The sequence below is a fragment of the Rattus norvegicus genome, chromosome 4 (assembly GCF_036323735.1).
Source record: "Rattus norvegicus strain BN/NHsdMcwi chromosome 4, GRCr8, whole genome shotgun sequence".
NCBI lineage: Eukaryota > Metazoa > Chordata > Mammalia > Rodentia > Muridae > Rattus > Rattus norvegicus.
In genome coordinates this window covers 174,103,524-174,127,557 of record NC_086022.1, presented here as the reverse complement: position 1 = coordinate 174,127,557, position 24,034 = coordinate 174,103,524, and the positions used below count along the sequence as shown (strand labels likewise).

General features: G+C 38.8%; 1 protein-coding gene across 1 annotated transcript; it reads left to right on the top strand.

Moving 5' to 3' along the window:
* Positions 1 to 3,585: 3,585 nt before the first annotated feature.
* Positions 3,586 to 12,676, top strand: Rergl (RERG like). Its single transcript, NM_001191979.1, has 5 exons — positions 3,586 to 3,675; positions 4,697 to 4,753; positions 9,075 to 9,148; positions 10,605 to 10,753; positions 12,068 to 12,676. The coding sequence occupies exons 1-5, from the start codon at positions 3,624 to 3,626 to the stop codon at positions 12,348 to 12,350; spliced, it is 615 nt and encodes a 204-aa protein (NP_001178908.1). The 5' UTR covers positions 3,586 to 3,623; the 3' UTR covers positions 12,351 to 12,676.
* Positions 12,677 to 24,034: the final 11,358 nt, after the last annotated feature.

The window sequence follows — 24,034 nt, the reverse complement described above, 5'->3', positions numbered from 1 at the left end:
AGCAAGAGAACAAGAGCAGGGGGTGGGGAGGAGGAGGGTAGGGGAGGGGGAAGGGAGGGGAGAGGGAGAGGTGAGTGGGCTCAGAATTGAAACAGCCCATGAAAAGTAGATTCTTTTCCAGTATTTGGAAGTGACTTGTGTAATTTAAAGCAGACCTCCATAAGACTGCAATACCATGAGTAGATCCAGACTCCTAGAATAGTCTTCCCAGACCAAACACTGTGGGAAATCACTTTATTTTATAACAGGCTATTTCACATTCTTATTTAGATAAAAATAGTCACATGCTCACAAAAAAGGCAGTGTTTAGAAAGATGCTGACATGGCATGTAACAAGGGAACTGTTAGTAAGATCCGAGGGAAGCAGTAATTATCAAGACGGTCGTATTTTGTAAAATAATTGTTGCATTGTGTGTTAATAGAAGTCTTAGGTTTTAGCAGTCATGGCTGTGGAGATCTGGGTAGGGAAATATCTGGCGTGAATTTGTTGGGCAGAGATTTTTCAGGATCGTGATTGTGGAGCGGTTGCCCTTTATTCCTAGCTGGGAATGTTTCTGTGCTATTTATGTTCTGAGATACCGCATAAAAAGCCTTGGGAGCAGAAGGGAGGCAGAGTCTAGCACTCAGATATTCTTGCCTGCTCACCTTTAAATTTCCTCCTCAGCCTCTCTCTGAACTCCCACACTACATTCATCCACAAGTTGTCTAAATCTGTGATTTGCTTGAGAACTTGTGTTTCATAAAATTGAAAGACTACTCTTTAAGAGAATATTGTCCAACGAAAAATATCACACTACTATGTGAAATCGTCCAGAGGTAATTTTATTTTAAGATATCTTCTCTGCAGGAGATCTATAGTTTCTGTGTGTGTGTACTCTTGGAGGTCAAAAGAGGGCAACAGATCCCATGGAACTGGGGATACATGTGCCTGTGACCCCACTAGATATGAGTACTGGGAATGATACCTGTATTATTTTAAAATATCGAACAGTAGAAGATAAGAAACAAGTACTATGCAGGTACCTTATCGATATGACAAAACGCTAACCTGAGAAACGAGAGCAAGGAAGGGAGGTTCATTCTGTTTCCCATTTGAGGGTCCAGCCCTTGTGACATAGAAGTGCGGTGTAGCCTGATGTGTCCCATCCATAGTGAGGAAGTAGAGAGAGAGATGAATGCTGGTGCCCGCTCATATTTTAAAAAAATTCATCCCCAGATGTCAGCCCATGGGATGATGTCGCCACACTTAAGGTGGGGTTTGTCTCCTCAGCTAAATATTTATGGTGACACCCTTACACAGGCACATTTCCACGGTGATTCTGAATCCTCTCAAGTTTACAGTGAAGACCGACCTTCACACAGGAACTCTTAAGGTGATGAGAATGGTCGTTGTCTACTGTCTTAGAACTCCCTCACACTGCACAGCCACCATGAATTCCACCAAAAGCCACCTCTGGTTTGTTTTTCTTTTAAAATATTTTCCTATGTCCAAAGTAGCCTGGAAATAAATGGGGCAGATTTTGTTCATCACTTTTCCAATAATAACTAGATTTGCTATGCATCAACAATTCATATTTTTTAAATGAAAAACTACTCACTTCAGGTGGCTTTAGAAAGTTACACGGCGGTAATCGGTGGCTTTCTGCCTGAGGACCACCTATGATTAGAATGCATGATCTAGGTATTCCTTGCCACCACCATTAACCTACACTCAGATATCTTAGGTTTACTTTCTCTTTACTCGTCTTTACCTTTAATGGTTGGGATTATCATTGTCATTTACAAAAAGAAAAATAAGAACAAAATGGTTCAGGTATTAATAAATTAGGCCTCTCCACACTGATGTTTGAATATAGCTCCCCATCCTAAGCAGAGACACTTCGTTTTCTTTCTTTTTTTAAATTGGATATTTTATGTATTTACAATTCAAATGTTATCCACTTTCCCAGATCCCCCTCTCCCACCCCTCCTCCCCCTGCTTCTATGATGATGATGCCCCTCCCACTCGCCCACTCCCACCTCAACACCATGGTGTTCTCCTACACTGGAGAAATGAGCCTTCACAGGACCAAGGTCTTCTCCTCCTATTGATGCCAGACAATGCCATCCTCTGCTACATATGCGGCTGGAACCATGGGTCCCACCATACATATTTTTGGTTTGTGGATTAGTCCCTGGGAACTCCAGGGAGTCTGGTTGGTTGATGTTATTGTTTTTCCTATGAGGTTGCAAACCCCTTCAGCTCCTTCAGTCCTTTCTCTAACTCCTCCATTTGGTTCTCTGAGCTCAGTCTGATTATTAGCTGCAACCATCCTCATCTGTATCAGTAGGGCTCTGGAAAAACCTCTCAGGAGACAGCTATATCAGGCTCCTGTCAGCAAGCACTTCTTGGCTTCAGCAATAGTGACTGGGTTTGGTGGTTGCACATGGGATGGGTTCTCAGGTGGGGCAGTCTCTGGATAGCCTTTCCTTCAGTCTCTGCTCCACACTTTGTCTCTGTATTTCCTCCTGTGAGTATTTTTGTTCCCCCTTCTAAGAAGGAATGAAGCATCCACATTTTGGTCTTCCCTCTTCTTGAACTTCATATGGTCTGTGAATTGTATTTTGGGTATTCTGAGCTTTGGGGCTAATACCCACTTATCAGTGAGTGCTTACCATGTGTGTTCTTTTGTGATTGGGTTACCTCACTCAGACACTTCATTTTCTAATAGATATGCTTTAATAGTAAGACTTGCAGTTGGTCAAAGTAAAGAAATAAGAGGTCAATAGAAGGCTCAGCCCTTAATGCAGGCCATCTACAGCATACTCCTCCTCTTAAGACTCAGATATCTTCATACAAGGGGGAGTATAGATGCTGCAAGAGCTATTAGAGATAGAGGTTGCAGAAGACTGTGGGGAATAGTGCTTTCTGGACCATTAAGCACGTGCCTTCACAGCACTTTTGACTGGTAACAGAAGACATACACAAAATCAAGTCATTCAAAACCCCATCATGGATGAGGGAGGCATTACGAAGCCCCACCAGTGTTAAAAGGTATTGGAGACTACTGAGAACTAGGGAAGCAGTCTAGATAGCTTATCCATGCTCCAACTGATGGCCTTATTCCCGTGCACATACTAGCAATACAAACTGGGCACCATTTTTTTTTAAACGTACAGGAAGCAAGAGAAGAGATCTGGTGGAGGTCATCTGGGAAGAATTGGCTGGAAGGGACTGGGTTGACTTTGATCAAAATACCTTGGTTTGTATATATAAAATACTCAAGTAAACCTATATAAAGATAAAGTGATCCATAAGAATACATTTATAGGGCTATCTACACATCCCTAGACTCTTGCTAAATAAAAATAGGACATTTACTTCTTGACTCTCCAGGGGATTCTGAATGTCACTTCTGTTTTAAAAATAATCATTGGTTTCATAAATCTCAGTGGATAAATATCAGTCCAATTTTTAGACTATCAGTTGAAATGTACCAAAAGCAAACATTTTTCAAGTTATTATTAGATCGCAGGAATATATGGAAGAACACGGACAGCCATAAAAGGCAAGTTCAAAAGACACCAACAGCATATGCTTAGCTCTGGTCTGCAGGGTTCCAAAACCAAATGAGCTACTCAAGATGGGTGATGTCAAGCTTGCTGTCTTGGGTGGCAGAGGTACAGGAAAATCAGGTGAGTGGTGCTTTGTTTGCTAGCAAGATTAGAGGGTGGGTAGACACAAAATGGAGTAGTCAACTGTGGCCATATATTACACAATAACTACCAGTAATAATGGGGTCACCGTGAGATAATTTGCATAAGGATTTTTCTGTATACAAATTTTCTGGGAAGGTTATTATTTATAAACTTTTAAAAACAGTGGGTCACCTGTGATTGCCTGAAATATGAATCTGTATCTTGTTCTTCTGATGTTTAAAACTCTAAAGACAAGAAATCCTTCCATGACATTGCCACAAGCTGGCCAAAGGTTGGAAAGGACTTTTCTCCTGTAAGGATAGGGTGGGCATGGGTGAATGGAGCATGAAGTTTATAGGCAGCACTACTAGAGGGCTGTTTGTAGTAGACACTGCTTTGTAGGTGTTCTGGAACCCAGCACAAAAGGCACTAACTAATTCCAGAAGTTACTATTGCATGTTGCTTTAGTTTACTCTGCTGAACAATCTAATGGCAGCGAGATTTTCACCAAGCAATGACCTCAGCCTCACAGTGAGAGCTGAATAACTATCAGGCTTCTGTCATGGTCAGACAACAAGCTGTTGGAGTCTCCCTTGGTTCCCAAGCACTAATTCACTGTATTTGTTAAGAATTGCATATGCTGGGCACTGCTGCGGTCCTTCCTTCACACAGAAACTCGGAATCAGATTTAATTACTAGGGAAGCTAAGTGTTGCGAGAGCTTCGAGTTTCACATATAATGAGGAATATATTTGTGGTTTCGAAGGCAAGGTGTTTTTACATGTTTGCATTCGTTAATGAATTCCATAATGATTTACATGTGTAGCATGTAGGATCACACGTTTTTATCTACAGAATCGCATTTTATCACCTCAACTTTTAGACCAGAAGTCAGTAAAGTTTTAACCTCCTACCTAAGGCTTGTTGGTTATTGAGTGAAAATTAAGATTCTGCATCTAACTGAATTATCGGGATCCTCAAATGCAACAAACCTTAAATCCTGCTTATTCATTTAACAGCTCTTACAGTAAGGTTTCTTACCAAGCGCTTCATTGGGGAATACGCTTCTAATTTTGGTAAGTTGCTGTTGTACACTTCTATTCTTAATATTCCGGTATAAACATTTTAAACCTAGTTAAAGCCAAAGAGGCATTTTGACAGAGTTGTTTTTTCTTTTTTCCACATTCATTCAAGTGTTTTAGTTCAAAGATTCTAATTTTGAATTCCAAACTAGGTTTGATTTGAATTGAGGGCTTTGAAATTGAATGGAATGCTTATGTCACCAACGTTACTGTTACCCAACATCGTGATGAATTAGAAAGAAAGAGTGTCTAGAACACTCTGACGTTGGGGTTCTCTTTTGCAAATACCGTGAAGCACGGACATGAATTTCTGGCAAAGTTAATTGCCAAAGCATCTGTTAAAAGATAAAGACATTAATATTCACAGCACAAACAACTATAAAAGGAAGCTTGTAAAAGTGTGTAATAACAACAGAATGATACATTAATTAAGCATCCTACTGTTATCTAGGCTGTCTCAATAAATTTCAGAGAAATTCGACAAAAGATGCCAAGGCACCTGAGTATAACCCTAAGGTCATTTTATTAAGTCTAACATGATTTATTTTTATATAAAAGTTGACATTGAATATAGGAGATACTACAGTACAAACGTGAGGAGTTTTGTTATACCTTTGAGTACAGTTTTTGTTCGGAGATTGATCAAAATAATAAACTTTATGATTTTTCTGATCAAAGACATGAGGATTAAATGCTTTTCCTTTTCATTTCTTACATCAACAACAGCAGAATCCAGTGAAATGTAAGGGGGTTAGTTTGGTTCAATATTGCTTATTTAGTGTCAGAGAGTTAATAATTGTTTTTCTATACGAATCGAAGAAAACATTTGTTCACAAGAGGGCATTATCAGCGTATTGCTGAGATGACTTTTAAAGTTTCTGTCATGCAGCTCTCTCTATGTGTGCAGCATAGTGTTTCCATGGTTGACACTGAACATTTTAAGACAAGTGTTTGAAAAGTGCTTACAGAAAGAAGACCACGGGGAGAAAAAAAAAGAAATTTCTAGTGTTTCATTCTGAGGAGTGAAAATCTTAGGCATGGGGGTCAAGATAACACAGAAGCTAAGAGGCCTGGATGAGAAAGTTTTCCCTGCACAGGGTAGAAACTAAATACAATCAAGATAAAGCAGCGTCCGTAGGAGGACAGACAGCAATGAAACCTTCACCTTAATCTTTCCTACAATGCAGTTCCATAAACAAATGAAATGTTTACACATTCTCAGCTGTGACATCTCCGTGCATAATATAAGACCTGAGGACATTTTGAAAAGATAAGCATGTGACCCTAAGGTCACCAACTCTATGGAAACGAGCTCACAGAAGCAACTCCATCTTGTCAAGAAAGTATAGAAGGGGAAATTAAAACACTCTAAAGCGGTTAGAGATGACAACCCTTGCCAATGCTGTGAGATTTGAAAGAAAGTGTTTTTAAACTGTCTGGGAGAGTTTATGATTCAGGGCAAATAGTAAATGTGGGAAGTTTTGGGGGGGGGGACAAGATAAATGTTCTACAAACAAAATCTGATGTTTGCAGAAACTGGGACAAACGTTATTCCTGGAAAGAGGTTAAAAGTCAGTCTTCATCTTCTGAGGTAACATTTGCTCATGCAATATCTGCTTCTTTTGTAAGACAGAGATTTGTTGACTTTTGTGTGTGAAGATACATGTTCCTGAGTGTGCCTGTGTGTGCAGGATGTGCACCCAGGTGCCCAGGGTGCTCAGAAGTGGGCATCAGGTCCCTTAGAACTGCAGTCACAGACAGCTTCCAGCTTATGAGTGCTGAGAACTGAACCAAGATCTTTTGCAAGAGCAGCAAGCACTCCATACCACTGAGCCTAGGCTCCGTTCATTTGTATTATGGGCTACAGGACAGCAGTCCATGTGAGTGGGTCATGTTTTTGTGTAAGTGTGTTAATTTATAGAGGAATAGAACAGTTGTAGAAGTAGTTTATTCATTCAAAGAATGCCCATTCAATACCTACTACAAGGCCACATATCAATAGGGTATGTTAGAGAACAGAGGGGTAGAGATATAATTCCTCACAGAACTTCAATGTGAAAGAAGGTATTTGACCATCCAAGCCAAAAATTGTGTCATTTGACACTAAGTGCTATAAAAATAAGCAAACCGAACTAAGATAAAAAAGCATTAATAAGGAATATAGATATAGATTAGATATAGATGATATAGATAGATATAGATATAGATATAGATGTAGATGTAGATGTAGATGTAGATATAGATATAGATGATATAGATATAGATGTAGATGTAGATGTAGATGTAGATGTAGATATAGATATAGATATAGATATAGATATAGATATAGATATAGATATAGATATAGATGTGGAGGTATTTGTAGCCCCAATACTTGGGGAGAGGATTCTCAGGAGAAAGTTCAATCCCCAGGTCAGTGGCCTGGAACACATAGAGGGAAATTGTCTTAAAACAAAACTGAAGTCAACTGAGAAGCAAGGCAGAGAAAGGATCATCAACTAGGGACGTGCCAGAGAAGTCTGCGGAATTATATTCAAGGTGGACAGAAAAAAATGAATATCCAAGTTTAGGCATAGGAAGCTTCTGACAGAGTTGAGTAATACTCAAGTTAGTACAGAGAGGGCAGAATGAAAGGGGTGACAGCCCAGGCAGTCTACCGAGACCATAGAAGTAATGTGTGGTGAAGGAGGGGAGCATTCTCAAGAATGGCAAAGGCTTCTTGATCTAAAAGAAACACACTTTGCTTGGCGCCTTTGATGTAAGCTCATGGCTCAGTTTACCCGTGCTTTCTGATTCTTCTACGGGTGGAAAGTGAGTCGGTGAAACGCAGATGAATTAGGAGTTTTAATGGAAATCAAGGCAGAAAGGATGGTGCTTGGGAAAGGGTAAAGGGATTCTTGGCAAGTAGACTAACTACGTTGTATTTTGACTGTACAGTAAAATGATGCTCTGTGTGAATTGCATGCCGTTAAGGAATTCAGGTTTTACATCAGAATGAGTCACACGTCACTGTACAGACTAGGAGATAGAGTTTTGCAGGGAGTACAGAAGTTTGGTGTTTGACATAATCAGGTTAATATGTTTGTCTGATACTTAAGTGAATATTGCCAATAGTAAACAGTGGTCTGGAGTCTGTGGGAGAAGTCTGCATTGCAAATACGTGCCCAGGTGATTGGCGTGCAGTACACAGGACTCTAGAACCTGTAAGGTATTATATGTCCGTGAATGTGAACTGGATCCAAATGTAGAGTATGAGGAGAGGATGGGGCAGGAGTTTCAGAAATCACTAATTGAACATGAAAGTAAATAAAGAAAATTAAAACAGAGATAGAATGTGTGGAATAAAGACCATATGAAGAAAAACGAGATTATGTCAGAGACTGCATGCAGCGGTACAACTAAAAAGGCTTACAAGATCAAGGGTCGGTTTTCAATCAAGGTCAAAATCAAGGGTCTTCAATACATTTGTATTGAACTTAGAACCATTTCTGCATGTTTATAAGATGTAGGTAAGGGGTACTAAAAAACAAGATGGCTCAGGTGCTCTATGCCAAGTCTAAAGATCTCAGGTTCTCCCCAAACACATGTTGTGGAAGGAATTTGTCTTCTGACCTCCTCACAGTTTTGACACACATACGTACAAACACACACACATACACACATGCATATATACATACATACATGCAATCATTGATCAATCAATAAATTTAATAAATAGTAAAGAAATTCATGGTAGAGGACACATAACAGATTTACTGTCCATGGATGAGATGACTTTTTAATGTGTTGAGAAGATATAAACCAGCCTTGGGGAGGATCATCTGTATTATTCCGTATAAAGGTATGCAAATGAATAGCTACAACCAAGTTCAGTGGTCAATACAAGATACACATGGTTTCCTCACCAGCTCTGATCACAGATCCTTTACTCTGACATGAAAATATGACTGTTGTAGGACTGGATAGGTAACTCAGCAGTTAAAGGCACTTGCTCTTACTGCAGAAGACCCAGGGTTGGTCCAGCACCCACAGGGTAGGTCACAACCACTTGTAATGTGGGTTGCAAGGGGTCCAATGTCCTCTCTGGCCTCTGGGGGGGTAGCAGGTGCACATATAATCCATGTAGACAAAACACACACAAAACATGTACTCTCTCACATACACACCCACAAACACAAACATACACACTAACACTCACAAGCAATAATATCCTTAAAGTATGCATCATTGAGTTTGGCAGACTAAGATTAGTCCTATGTGGGTGTGTTATTCTGAAGTTTTCCCATACTAACAATGAGTATCTATATTTTTGCAGAATCTATCTATAATAAACACTTGTGTTTGGAAGGAAAACCATTAAATCTGGAAATATATGACCCATGTTCTCAAGTAAGTCAAACAAAATACCTCTTTGTTTCATTTTCAAGCATGATTTGAGGAAGAGTGGGCATGAAATGCAAAATAATGTCAACACTGGACTAGAGTAGCTTCTCAATTGATTATTAAAGTGTTGGCATTTCTTTCAGTGTAAATTGTGTTATTGGAGTTTTGTATACATTTCTATTAAACATAAATGTGGCAAAGCTATCTTTAATTGTCCAATTGTTTAATTATCTCCAATGAACTACATGTGAGCCCAAAAAATACTCTTAACAGAAACACTAAGATTTTATTTTATGTATATGAGTGCCTTACTTGTGTGTGCTTTATCTGGATGTGTGCCATGAGCATGATGTGACCATAGAGGTAAGAATGTGGCATATATAAACTGGAGCTGGAATTACACATGTTTGTCAGTGCCATGTGGGTGTCAGAACTGACTCGAGTCTTCTGCATGAGAAGTAGGTACTCTTAGCCAAGCAGCCATCATTCCATGCCCTTAACAAGAATCTCTAAAGTAGTACTGATTATGGTGTAAATGCCAGAAATTAAGGCAGGACAACCTGTCAGTTTTCATTAAATTGTCTGTTTGTAACTACTTTTCAATAGAGCACCAATAATACTAATTTTGAGTATAAATTCCTTACATGTCAATACACTAAAATATCAAAATGGAATTATAAAAATGGGAAGAATGCTTTCTAAGACTTCAAAGCATGTTCTTGTTATTGATTTGTCTTAAGCATTTGACCCTCAGCTATCCTATAAAAAGTTTTCGATAAACTGAAACATTTTCACCTTCATATGTTTGAATCTACTATCCAAAAGAAATAGATATTCTAGTTTTGGGAGATGACTCAGTGGATAAAGGACTTGCCATGCAATCATTAGGACCCTTGTTTGAATTCCTAGAATCACGCACAGCTAGGCACTATAGGAGACAGGTGTAATTCCAGCACTCCTATGCAGTGATAGAAGGAGTGAGGAAGTTTCTGTGCTATCCAGCCTGTTACCCATAACAAAAGCTCCATCTCAAACAATGGAATGGGTGGGCTAATATTTGAAGTTGTTCTTCGACCTTTACTTGTTTGCCATGCCAAGAATGGGATATCATTCACACATGAAGATGCATACACACATACAAATGCACACACACACACACACACACACACACACACACACACAGAGAGAGAGAGAGAGAGAGAGAGAGAGAGAGAGAGAGAGAGGAAATAGATACTCCACTTATGAACACAAATGCCATTTTCTGAAGACCAATGTATGTGAGATTGAAATAACTGTGTGTGCATGTTTAAGAAAGAGAGTGATGAGAAAGATACAGAGGAATAATGGAAGCCCATCTTAGAAATTATTGTTGTTTGGCATTACTGAAATGGGTAATCATTTAGTGAAGCAAAGAAACTCTGTGGTGCGATCACTACACTTCATGTACTTGGTTCCTTTACAGTCACAGAAAGCAAAAGGCTCCCTCACAAGTGACCTGCACTGGGCAGATGGGTTTGTGATTGTGTACGACATCAGCAACAGGCCTTCCTTTGCTTTTGCAAAAGCCCTTATCTACAGAATCCGTGAGCCACCAATGACTCATTGTAAAAGGTAAGACATTTCCTTCCAATCTCCTTCCCTTTTTACTAAATCATCATCTTGCTGAGGGCATCATTAGGAAGGATTTAATACAGACTTCCAATTACAAAATTTAACAGCCCTGAACAATTCACCTTCTCATTCCACAGGAGTTACACACGTAGTAAAAGGAATCAGATGAGAATGTTTTATACCCTGGCTGACATAAACAGTTACCTGCCCAGAGTAAATGGCTATTTTACAAGACAGCTGCTATTGTTAACATGACACTCACAAGCAGAATCATGGTGTTCTGCACAGCGTCTCCTCCATGCCGCCACCTTTCCTTTTCATCCTCACAAAAATGTTAAGGATCTTAAATAAATCCAGATTTATTATGTTTGCTACCTTGTGAAATCCAATTTCTTGTCATTGGGTTGCCCAGGATGTCACAGCAGAAACAGAATGAATAGTCAGACACCTACAAATATTATGGGTGGGGATATGTTTTTCTCCACCTTCCCCCTGAGATTAAAATGTGGTCAATAATTCATCATAAACTGCCTTGGCACACACAGGGAAGGAAGGTGACTATATTTAGAGAGTTGTTGCTCCAGTAATCAAGCACTTAGGTGTTTGAGATTCTTTGTCCAATCTCCTCTATTTTTATTGTTTGAGCATTTCTCACTAAAGTGTTCAATTTTGTTCAAATGCTGGTGTGAGGAGTTACATAGGTTCTTATCAGTGTTACGCATAAAGTCTAAGATGATGGCATACTTGAGTGAACCTTGAAGCTATCAATTTTATTACTGTACATTGCCACATGTATACATGTGACATCATAGCTCCTGTAAATGACAATGGAATTAGTTACTTTTGTACAGGTGTGACACAATACCCAGCAGAAAAAAATATGGAGTAATGGCTTTATATTGGCTCTAGGTTTCAAGTGAACAGTCCTTGTCAAATATCTCCATGTTTATGGGCCTTCAGTGAGGTAGAATCTTGTGGTTCTATGGTAGGGACTATTTTCTTATTTCGGTTAACATATAGTGTGACGAACTGAGGAAGATTACAGCCATTTTAGATCACTGCATCTATCGCCAAATAAAGAATACTTCAGTGCTCCTCCAAACTCTAATCATTGAGAGTTTTGTTTGTATTATTTATTTCATTCTGTGGAAAATGTCTTTGTAGCAGTGGGGATGCCTCTCTAAATACATACATGGCCGTGACCATAGATGGAATACTTACTGGGACTTTTAACTTTTTAATCTTCGGATATGAATGTACCCTATTTCTACAGTGGTTGGCTCCATCTTGAAAGAGTTTCCCGTTGTGTTTCAGGGTCATGGAACCAGCTGTGGTTTTAGTTGGCAACAAGCAAGACCTCTGCCACATGAGAGAGGTTGGCTGGGATGAAGGGCAAAAGCTAGCAACCGATTACCGCTGCCAATTCTGTGAGCTGTCGGCAGCAGAGCAGTCCCTGGAGATTGAGGTGATGTTTCTCAGACTCATCAAAGACATTCTGATGATCTTCAAACATAAGGAGAAGAGAAGACCCAGTGGGTCGAAATCAATGGCCAAACTAATCAATAATGTATTTGGAAAGAGGAGGAAATCTGTTTAATAGACATATGATCCAGTGGAATTGATCCATCAAAGAATTTCAGACACTTAAATGGCAACTACAGCTATGACTTATACAATTACATTTACAATTTATACAATTACACTTAAAATTTTTACAATTAAAATGCAGAATTTTTTGAGACATGAAATGACTAAAAAGTCAGTCATTGTTTTATCTTAAAATATATAATTCATTCTTTGAGTTATATTTGGTTACCATTGTTTCTTACACACAAAATTTCACTTGTATGAGCAAATACTCATTCTTGTGTAAAAGTGGAAAGCTATCCCCTAAGCCTCATTTAGAAAACTCTGCACATGTTGTTTTATTAAAATACAATTATAAAAGTGAGCATGTGACTCACTTTTATATTTTGTTATTGTTTTCAGTTTAAACAAACAGATATGCAAAAAGCTAATGCATTGTCCAGCACGAGCTACCAATTTTAATGCACTGTCATGATACTTAACAGGTTTTTAACTTAAAAACATGATTTACAGTTAGATATGTTAAATTACCTGTCCGAGAATAAATATTTTGCATTTGATGACATAATGAAACAGTTGTGTTGTATGAATTAGTTTTTATTTTTATATCTGTAAAATATAGAAAACACAAATAATAAATTTAAGTTAATACAGGAATTATTCTGCTGGCTTTCAATCTGAAGGGATACAGTCCATCATTCAGGGAAGAAGATAGCCGGAGTGAGAGGTGCCTGGCCACCGTGCATCACCAATCAAGGGGATGAACACTGGTGCTCACTTGACTTTCTCATTTTTCTCTTTATTGAGGCTGGGACACCAGTCATTCATGGTGGGTCTGCCCTACTCAGCAAAGCCTCCTGGGAAACATTTTCATAGACTTGCAAGGTTGCAGTCGTTGAGGACATTGCTCAGAGAGAACTTCATGACTAGCACTGAGATCCTTTATGAATGAAAAGTTACCTAGTTTAGTTTATTTAAGTTAATAAAACATACTCACTTTTGTTTCTGTTGCTATGATAAAAAACAATGACCAAAGCCAACCTCAGGAAGAAAGGGCCTATTCATCTTATGGGTTACAGCCCATCATGGAGAGAGGCCAGGGAGGAAGCTTGAATTTGAAATCACAGATGAATGCTGCTTACTGCTCGCTCCCTGTGGCTTGCTCAGACAGCTTTCCTATACTCTAAGGCTCATCTGCTAAGGAACTGTACTTCTAAGAGTGGTTTGGGCCTTCCTACACCAGTTAGCAATCAGACCAATGTGACGGAGGCAATCCTGCAACAGAGATTTTTCTGGTGCCAAACTGACAAGAATTAAACAGTAGGATGGATACTTTACCACTTTGAAGGCTTTGCTACTGTGAAGAATATACTTTTGTATAAGACGCAAACTCATATATTTATTATATCCTCTGGGCTGTTTTTTTTTTTTTTGTAAAGACAACGGCGTACCTTCTAGACTATTCCTTCCAAACTACAGTACTTCTAAACTACAAGTAACTTACTGCACTCACACGCTGATTTTCTCCCACTCTGAGGCTATTTGCCTAACCTGACAAAATGGTGATGATTACGGGTGGATCTCGGGGAAACTCAGATTAAAGAATGACAAAGACACATTTGGCTACTATATGGAAACAGAAGCTTGGCAACCATGACACAGGAAGGTTTGATGATAAACTTGAGTGGAACAAAGGTGGCCCGCAGTGTTAGGTAAAAGAGAAAACAACCCATAGATATGAGCTAATAAAGCACATTAGGAAGGTACCTTGTGGTATTCTACATTACTCTTTCTTAAAGTTTTTACACCATTCATTCTGTTTTCTAGTTAAGTCTCTTTACCTGTAAGTGTCAAGTCTCATTTTTCTTTATCTCTGCATACTATGCCATCATGTATGCAATACATTTTCCTTATGCATTCATCAGTTAAAGGACGTGTAGGTTGTACTGACTTCTTGTTATGATAGCGCAATAGACAATGAATGTGATTGTGCAAGTGTCTGTTGAGGTCGAGTTCCTTAGGCCACATGCCAAGGAGTTGTAGAATTGGGCTGTGTGACAGGTTTAATTTTAGCTTTTGAAGAGTTCTCCACACTGATTTCAAGACTGGCTACACCAGTGTAATTCCACTACCAGAGAACGAGAGCTCCTTTTCCTGCATATTCTCTCCAGCATATGTTGTAGGTTTTTTTTTTTTCCTCCCTTGCCATTTTGACTGGGGTGATTTTCAATCTCAGAGTTGTTTTAATTTTCATTTCTCTAATTGCTAACAATGATGAATGTTTTATGAGATATTCCTTAGATATTTTTATTTCTATTGAGAATTCTTTATTCAGAGCAATGGCCTGTTCTTTAATTTGAGTCTGTTATTTGCTTGATTTTTTTTTATATTCTGGATATTAATCCCTATCAGATGTATAGCTGGAAAAGATTCTGTCCTACTTAACGAATCTCTTCTTTGCTTGATTATTTCTTTAGCTGTGTGGCTTTTTGGTTTCATTAAGGCCCACTTGCTGATTTCTGGGCAAGTAGAGTTCTATTGAGAAAGTTGTTTCCTGCGCTCCCATTGGGTGGGTCCTGCCTCAGTTTACCTCTAGCAGCCCATTGTTTCAGGTTCCATGTAATTTATTTGAGGGGTTTGGCCTTCGTTTTGTGCAAAGGGAAAGCTATGTCTTGTTTCATTCTTTTGCACGGATCATCTTACTGAGACGAGACCTACCTCTGGTAGTCGCACTCTGGTAGGCATGACCACGAGAAGCAAAGATCTCTGAGAGATCTATCCACACCACCTTTCCTCAGACATCCTTACCATATCTTTTATCTTCCAGCCTTAGCCTTTACCCTATCTCTAAGAAACTGGTAAAGCAATTACTGACTAGAAGTCAGTGGGAGTCATGCTGCCCTTCTACCCAGTAGGACAGACAATGATGTGTTGTGCACGCAATTCTTGCCAATTGCATAATTTCTTTCTGTTGGTAAATGCCATGATCTATTTGTGTAGTAGGAAATGACACAAATGCCCCATGGTTGGTGCATTTGATAACTCAGTTAAAGCTTCCTATTGGCTATAGACAACCACTGCTACATGAAACTTTGTGTGATTTTCCTAGAAAAGTCACTGATGGACTTTGTTTGCACTTAGTTTTTGGAATTGTATTGATCTTTTATATCTCCCTATTGACCTCAAATATTTGATATTGGCTGTGTATCCACACATGAGCAGTATACTGACACTATACAATGGTGTGTGTAAGTTTGTGTACCAGTCTATGTATGCAGGTACTTATGGAGGCCAGAGTAGAGAGTAGCATCCCTGGAGGTGGAGTTGCAGTGGCTCTTGGTTAATGAACATGACTTGAATTGAACTCTATTCCTCTGCAATGGTAGAACCATTTTTTAATGCCGATCCATCTCTCCAGCCTCATGTATCTCATTTTTAGAGATTTTTTTATCCTCATTATTTTTCATAGCTAAATGAAATTATTTGGGGGATGACTTTTCTTTAAAGTAATATTTTTGAAATATATGAAAATGTTTATTTAGAGAGTTTTCACATTATTTAATATTTTATCAATGTATTTTATATTTATGATCAATCAGAGTGAAGTTTGTCAAAGGTATGACTTCTGGGTCAGGAGAAATGGCTCAAGAGTTAAGAGCACTGGATGCTCTTGCAGAGTTGCTGGGCTCATTTCCCAGCACATACTTAGCAGCCACAGTGGTATCTGACTCTATTGCTAGGGGCTTTTACATCCTTCTTTGGCCTCTTCGGACACTGCCCAAACCTATTCAGGCAAGCACTCATGTACACATAAAATGAAAGGAAATACAATCTCAAGATAGTATATAGATTATATTTGCAATGTACTTTTAGAAATCAAGACAAGAGATATGACTTATTTTAAATTCATATATAATCAAAATATTTAAATTTTTGCTGGTTAGCATCTGATAATTTCAAATGACACATCTTTTTGTAATTTTTATTGGATATTTTATGTATTTACATTTCACAGATGATATATCTTATCACAAAGAGTCTCTTCAATGTCATGATACAAAATGTCTTATATTTTCATAATGTTTCTTAGGATGCTCCTTTAGAGATAGTGGATGGTTATTTTTTAGAGTGATATTTAAAGGGTTACGTTGATTTGCCTTTGGAAAATGAGTCAGCTTTAAAACATTGGCACCTACCTGTTTTATCTTTCCTGGTTATCAAATTAAAATGTCTTACTTTCCTCCTACCCATGGACTTTTTTATGAGTCTCTGTTGTTGACTCTCAGTTAATGAGATCAAGGGAGCACATTGTAAGTCATGCTAGTGGAGACAGGCCTCTACAGTCCATCAGTAAAGGCATGCTAGGGAAGACAGATCTCTACAGTCTACCTTTCTGGGATTCTGCCTTTAGGACATTTCAGCAGCCCACATTGGGCTGCCCCGTGGCGCTATCCTGTTCCATAGAATACCCAAGCATATATGAGTAAACTGGGTGATTGAAAAAAGTGCCAGCATTTGGGTCCTTAGCAGATTCCAGGTGGGGTAGAGATGAGTTGTTGCCACCAGTGTTGCTCCTAATTACAGATTTGATTTTATGATCCAAGTTGACATTGTATAGAATTCATTCCCTGGCAGGGAAGTAGTCTAATGAGAAGAGTTCATTCATTAAAATCTCCAGCATTCCAGTGTGGTTTTCTTATTAGAGAAACATAGGGTAAATAAGAAACCCTCCAAGCAGAGTCAATCCTCTCTACCACTTGAAGATGTCCCTGTGTCATTTCCTTGGGACTCTAGTGCACCCGCGAAGCAACTTTAAAAACTTTAAAGATAACAAGCTGCAAATTTTCAAAGTGAGGAAGGAAAAAAAAACCTCTACCCACAGAAAAACAAATACATCAACATTGGTCCATGAAGCGCTATGAGTTGTGGGTAGAATATATGTCTATAAATCTGAAAGGGTGTTAAGCTTTGTCACTGGCCTGGAATAGCCTGGGCTGCTTGTAGTGACAAGAGGGATGCTGTCATTCATCCACTGTGGATGAGCTTCAGTGTCATAACCCATAATGAGGGCCAACAGCCGAGGAAGGCATCGCCAAAGGGGAGGGGTCCCTAAAATGGTTTTGATTTAATACAAGGCATGCGCTATTAATAAAGAGGTTGAATGATACCTGTTTTATAGGTTTATAAATTGGCTGTAGTAAAATATTTTACATCTTAGATCACTAGGTTTTGTTTCAGCTGATTATGGGAGATATCTATCTAGAGTTGACTGAATTGTATTAATCTGAACCTAGTTTAATGATGCCTTAACATTTTTATGGGAGAATTTAATGTTTGCAATATCCTTGTTCCTTATTTGAAAGCGTGACTTATAGGTTTCTCATCTTCCTTAAATTATAAAATCCTTCAGCTAATAAAGGAAAATGATTATAGTTTGCAAAAAAGGCAAAGTCATTTAACAATCCATATAACTGTCTATTGTAGGACTTTGCATAATAATTGTAATTTAGCTATTAGGGATTCCAAAGGCAGTTATCAGTCATACTCCACAGTTCTGGGGGAATCAGGCAAGGCCCAAATTATCTGAAGTATTTTAAATTCCAAAAGAAAAAGGCACACCATAAATTTGAAATATACGGTATCATAACAAGATATTATTTCATAAAGGAAGGAGAAGTCCCTCATAATTTTCAGATATATAAGCCACCGAAAAGATTTGTTTTCATCACTCTGCGTATGAATATGACACAAATTTATTTTACTAATAAACATACATTTTATATTAAGCATATGTTCATTCGTGGAGGAACCCATGAACTGGATGTCACCATGGTGACGTGATCTTGTCAGTGATCTTGGGACCTGGGTGCACAAAGTCACGGCTGTCAAGACAAAAGACTTGGAGATGAAACTCATTATTACTACCTGTCAGTATACTTATGATCATTTTTGGATAGTTCTTAGGCTCATGATACGTATTTCACGACTCAACAAATAAAATATTTAAAACTTATAAGATCGTCTTTAAGTCTCTTTGGGTTTAGGTTTATGTTCAAGGTCATAAATTATTTACGTTTGAAAATGTGGGGCATCCGCACATTTGACAAAATGTTAATTAGTCCAGAGATGGAAAATGTATTATGGAGATGCCTACAAACCAAATCCTCACAATATGAGCCAGGGGTCCCATCTTATGTTAAGCTAGACCAGTATTGGGTCTAGATGGAAAGGAAAATGATTCAGTGACCTGAAGTGACACCCGCTCTTCTGTTTTCATTGTAGCATTTCTCACAGTGGTAGAATTTCGGAATCGCCAGCTCACACGGTGACTCCTGCCATTCAATGAACCTATTCTATTAAGCTGTGTAATTGATAGTTGATTCTGGCTCCTATTGGGAATGCTGTTCTTTTACATTTTGTTTCTTTAATTGAAAAGTTTGAAATAAACGAGCGGTAAATAATAGGTCCAAACAATGTATCGAATCTATCCCTATTTCTTAGTTACCGATATGGTGAAACATGGATGAGAACCCTAGGTATAACAGAACTGGGCAGATGACTCTGTGGGAAGAGATGCTGGCAACCCAGGCTCATGACTGGAGCTCTAATCCAGAGCCCACAGGGTGGGAGGGAGGACCATCTCACACAAGTTGTCCTCTGACCTCTACGCATGTGCCATGATCCTACAAGTATACAAGTAATAAAGAAACAGATAAATAAATGTTCAAAAGTTAAAATCCAAAACAAAAAAAGAGAGAAAATATAGGGAATATTTCTCCACTCAAATGCATTTGAAAGCTTAAATTACTGGTCTGAGTTGGTGTCAGAATCCTTAGTCCATTTAAACAGAAATTCTGAACAATGAAAAAGCTGGCCAACCTCAACCTGGAGACTCATGTTAGCGTTTCTTAAAGAGATGAACCATGAACCTGCTTAAAAACAACCATTATGGCATTTCATCATTGTAAACTACAAATTTTTGTTAAAAAATACTTCCTAAAATTAAGAAAACATAGGTTTGCAGAATAAAACTACCACGAATGTAAAAGTATATGCATAGGGTATGGTCAAACGCATGATTCCGTACATCGAAAAATTAAATGCTGGCAGTGTATCAAGTCTCTCCTAAAAGTTAAGTCTTCGAGCAGATGAATGGCAGAGATAATAAAGAATGTGGGTGATCAGAGTTGAGAAATATCTCATTCAAAGGGAAAAAGTGGAAAATGTTAACTCTTGGCTTGATACGTTTAAGATGACCAAAAAGACAAGCATCATGTCCTTCATTGTGTGTGGACAGTGAGTAACGGTTACTAACCGTACAATAGAGAAGTGGATAGGCATAATATGAAACAAGACTGGTTCAATCCAGGATGCTGGACTCAAAGACACTCTCGTTTGCAACACTTATCAGATATTGAAGAATTAGTTAAATACCCACAAATTATGAAGCCCCAAAGCATTGAAAACGGGAAAATTTATCTCAAGAGAAGAGATATATAGCTGTTGTGAATAGTAGAAGTTACATCCACCACAGGGAGATTCTCTGGTATGTCTGTTTCTCTTCTGCATAGCTGTTTGAAAGTTTTATGCAGAGTGGGCTGATCGTGCAACTTTTGCTCGAAGATCTTCACTCATTGTTATCTGCTATAGAATAAACTAGCTTCTCACTACGTGACCTAATTTAATTTTTTGTGACTCTTTTGTCTGTTTCTTCCAAATAATTCATAAGGTACATGATGAAAGGAATATTGTAACATATTTAATTTACTTCAATTGTTTTTAATTATGAACCTTTGTGTTTGGGTATGTGTGCGTGTGAGCCCAGGTGGTCAGAGAGGTCAGAAGAGAGCATCAGAGGGGCTCCAATAAGAGTTGTAGATGGTTGTGTGACTTCCCCAATCGTGCCGGGCACCAAATTTCATGCTCTCAAAGAGCATCACACACTCATAAGCTATGAGCCAGCTTGGCAGCCGTTAAACAGTTAATTCTAAGTGAGCTTTATCTTATTTTGCCTAGGTTAGGCACACGAAGTTACTGAAACAATATTTCCGAGAAGTGAAGAAAGCATGGATTTATTTCATTCACTATATTGTCGATTATTTTCTTCAGTGTAGATTAATTGAGAGAGCTGAAGGCGGATCAGGTTTTATCTCCAGTAATTGTGCCAAAAATTATATTCAATATTATCTAATTCATGACGTATGCATTTTTTATTATTTTTTTTATTTTTTTTTATTAACTTGAGTATTTCTTATATACATTTCAAGTGTTATTCCCTTTCCCGGTTTCTGGGCAAACATCCCCCTCCCCCCTCCCTTTCCTTATGGGTGTTCCCCTCCCAACCCTCCCCCCATTGCCGCCCTCCCCCCATAGTCTAGTTCACTGGGGGTTCAGTCTTAGCAGGACCCAGGGCTTCCCCTTCCACTGGTGCTCTTACTAGGATATTCATTGCTACCTATGGGGTAAGAGTCCAGGGTCAGTCCATGTATAGTCTTTAGGTAGTGGCTTAGTCCCTGGAAGCTCTGGTTGCTTGACATTGTTGTACTTTTGGGGTCTCGAGCCCCTTCAAGCTCTTCCAGTTCTTTCTCTGATTCCTTCAACGGGGGCCTATTCTCAGTTCAGTGGTTTGCTGCTGGCATTCGCCTCTGTATTTGCTGTATTCTGGCTGTGTCTCTCAGGAGCGATCTACATCCGGTTCCTGTAGGCCTGCACTTCTTTGCTTCGTTCATCTTCTCTAATTGGGTGGCTGTATATGTATGGGTCATATGTGGGGCAGGCTCTGAATGGGTGTTCCTTCAGTCTCTGTTTTAATCTTTGCCTCTCCCTTCCCTGCCAAGGGTATTCATGTTCCCCTTTTAAAGAAGGAGTGAAGCATTCACATTTTGATCATCTGCCTTGAGTTTCGTTTGTTCTAGGCATCTAGGGTAATTCAAGCATTTGGGCTAATAGCCACTTATCAATGAGTGCATACCATGTATGTCTTTCTGTGAATGGGTTAGCTCACTCAGGATGATATTTTCCAGTTCCAACCATTTGCCTACGAATTTCATAAACTCATTGTTTTTGATAGCTGAGTAATATTCCATTGTGTAGATGTACCACATTTTCTGAATCCATTCCTCTGTTGAAGGGCATCTGGGTTCTTTCCAGTTTCTGGCTATTATAAATAAGGCTGCGATGAACATAGTGGAGCACGTGTCTCTTTTGTATGTTGAGGAATCTTTTGGGTATATGCCCAAGAGAGGTATAGCTGGATCCTCAGGCAGTTCAATGTCCAATTTTCTGAGGAACCTCCAGACTGATATCCAGAACAGTTGTACCAGTCTGCAATCCCACCAACAATGGAGGAGTGTTCCTCTTTCTCCACATCCTCGCCAGCATCTGCTGTCACCTGAGTTTTTGATCTTAGCCATTCTCACTGGTGTGAGGTGAAATCTCAGGGTTGTTTTGATTTGCATTTCCCTTATGACTAAAGATGTTGAACATTTCTTTAGGTGTTTCTCAGCCATTCGGCATTCCTCAGCTGTGAATTCTTTGTTTAGCTCTGAACCCCATTTTTTAATAGGGTTATTTGTTTCCCTGCGGTCTAACTTCTTGAGTTCTTTGTATATTTTGGATATAAGGCCTCTATCTGTTGTAGGATTGGTAAAGATCTTTTCCCAATCTGTTGGTTGCCGTTTTGTCCTAACCACAGTGTCCTTTGCCTTACAGAAGCTTTGCAGTTTTATGAGATCCCATTTGTCGATTCTTGATCTTAGAGCGTAAGCCATTGGTGTTTTGTTCAGGAAATTTTTTCCAGTGCCCATGTGTTCCAGATGCTTCCCTAGTTTTTCTTCTATTAGTTTGAGTGTGTCTGGTTTGATGTGGAGGTCCTTGATCCACTTGGACTTAAGCTTTGTACAGGGTGATAAGGATGGATCGATCTGCATTCTTCTACATGTTGCCCTCCAGTTGAACCAGCACCATTTGCTGAAAATGCTATCTTTTTTCCATTGGATGGTTTTGGCTCCTTTGTCAAAAATCAAGTGACCATAGGTGTGTGCGTTCATTTCTGGGTCTTCAATTCTATTCCATTGGTCTATCTGTCTGTCTCTGTACCAATACCATGCAGTTTTTATCACTATTGCTCTGTAATACTGCTTGAGTTCAGGGATAGTGATTCCCCCTGACGTCCTTTTATTGTTGAGGATAGCTTTAGCTATCCTGGGTTTTTTGTTATTCCAGATGAATTTGCAAATTGTTCTGTCTAACTCTTTGAAGAATTGGATTGGTATTTTGATGGGGATTGCATCGAATCTGTAGATTGCTTTTGGTAAAATGGTCATTTTTACTATATAAATCCTGCCAATCCATGAGCATGGGAGATCTTTCCATCTTCTGAGGTCTTCTTCAATTTCTTTCCTCAGTGTCTTGAAGTTCTTATTGTACAGATCTTTTACTTGCTTGGTTAAAGTCACACCGAGGTACTTTATATTATTTGGGTCTATTATGAAGGGTGTCGTTTCCCTAATTTCTTTCTCGGCTTGTTTCTCTTTTGTATAGAGGAAGGCAACTGATTTATTTGAGTTAATTTTATACCCAGCCACTTTGCTGAAGTTGTTTGTCAGCTTTAGTAGTTCTCTGGTGGAACTTTTGGGATCACTAAATATACTATTATGTCATCTGCAAATAGTGATATTTTGACCTCTTCTTTTCCGATCTGTATCCCCTTGATCTCCTTTTGTTGTCTGATTGCTCTGGCTAGAACTTCAAGAACTATATTGAATAAGTAGGGAGAGAGTGGGCAGCCTTGTCTAGTCCCTGATTTTAGTGGGATTGCTTCAAGTTTCTCTCCATTTAGTTTAATGTTAGCAACTGGTTTGCTGTATATGGCTTTTACTATGTTTAGGTATGGGCCTTGAATTCCTATTCTTTCCAGGACTTTTATCATGAAGGGGTGTTGAATTTTGTCAAATGCTTTCTCAGCATCTAATGAAATGATCATGTGGTTCTGTTCTTTCAGTTTGTTTATATAATGGATCACGTTGATGGTTTTCCGTATATTAAAACATCCCTGCATGCCTGGGATGAAGCCTACTTGATCATGGTGGATGATTGTTTTGATGTGCTCTTGAATTCGGTTTGCCAGAATTTTATTGAGTATTTTTGCGTCGATATTCATAAGGGAAATTGGTCTGAAGTTCTCTTTCTTTGTTGTGTCTTTGTGTGGTTTAGGTATAAGAGTAATTGTGGCTTCGTAGAAGGAATTCGGTAGTGTTCCATCTGTTTCAATTTTGTGGAATAGTTTGGATAATATTGGTATGAGATCTTCTATGAAGGTTTGATAGAATTCTGCACTAAACCCGTCTGGACCTGGGCTCTTTTTGGTTGGGAGACCTTTAATGACTGCTTCTATTTCCTTAGGAGTTATGGGGTTGTTTAACTGGTTTATCTGTTCCTGATTTAACTTCAATACCTGGTATCTGTCTAGGAAATTGTCCATTTCCTGAAGATTTTCAAGTTTTGTTGAATATAGGTTTTTATAGTAAGATCTGATGATTTTTTGAATTTCCTCTGAATCTGTAGTTATGTCTCCCTTTTCATTTCTGATTTTGTTAATTTGGACGCACTCTCTGTGTCCTCTCGTTAGTCTGGCTAAGGGTTTATCTATCTTGTTGATTTTCTCAAAGAACCAGCTTTTGGTTCTGTTGATTC

Coding starts and splice junctions, on each gene's coding strand:
- Rergl (NM_001191979.1), top strand. CDS start 3,624: ATGGGTGATGTCAAGCTTGCTGTCTTGGGTGGCAGAGGTACAGGAAAA. Junction 3,676..4,696: donor CAGAGGTACAGGAAAATCAG/GTGAGTGGTGCT, acceptor TTCATTTAACAG/CTCTTACAGTAAGGTTTCTT. Junction 10,754..12,067: donor CCAATGACTCATTGTAAAAG/GTAAGACATTTC, acceptor GTTGTGTTTCAG/GGTCATGGAACCAGCTGTGG.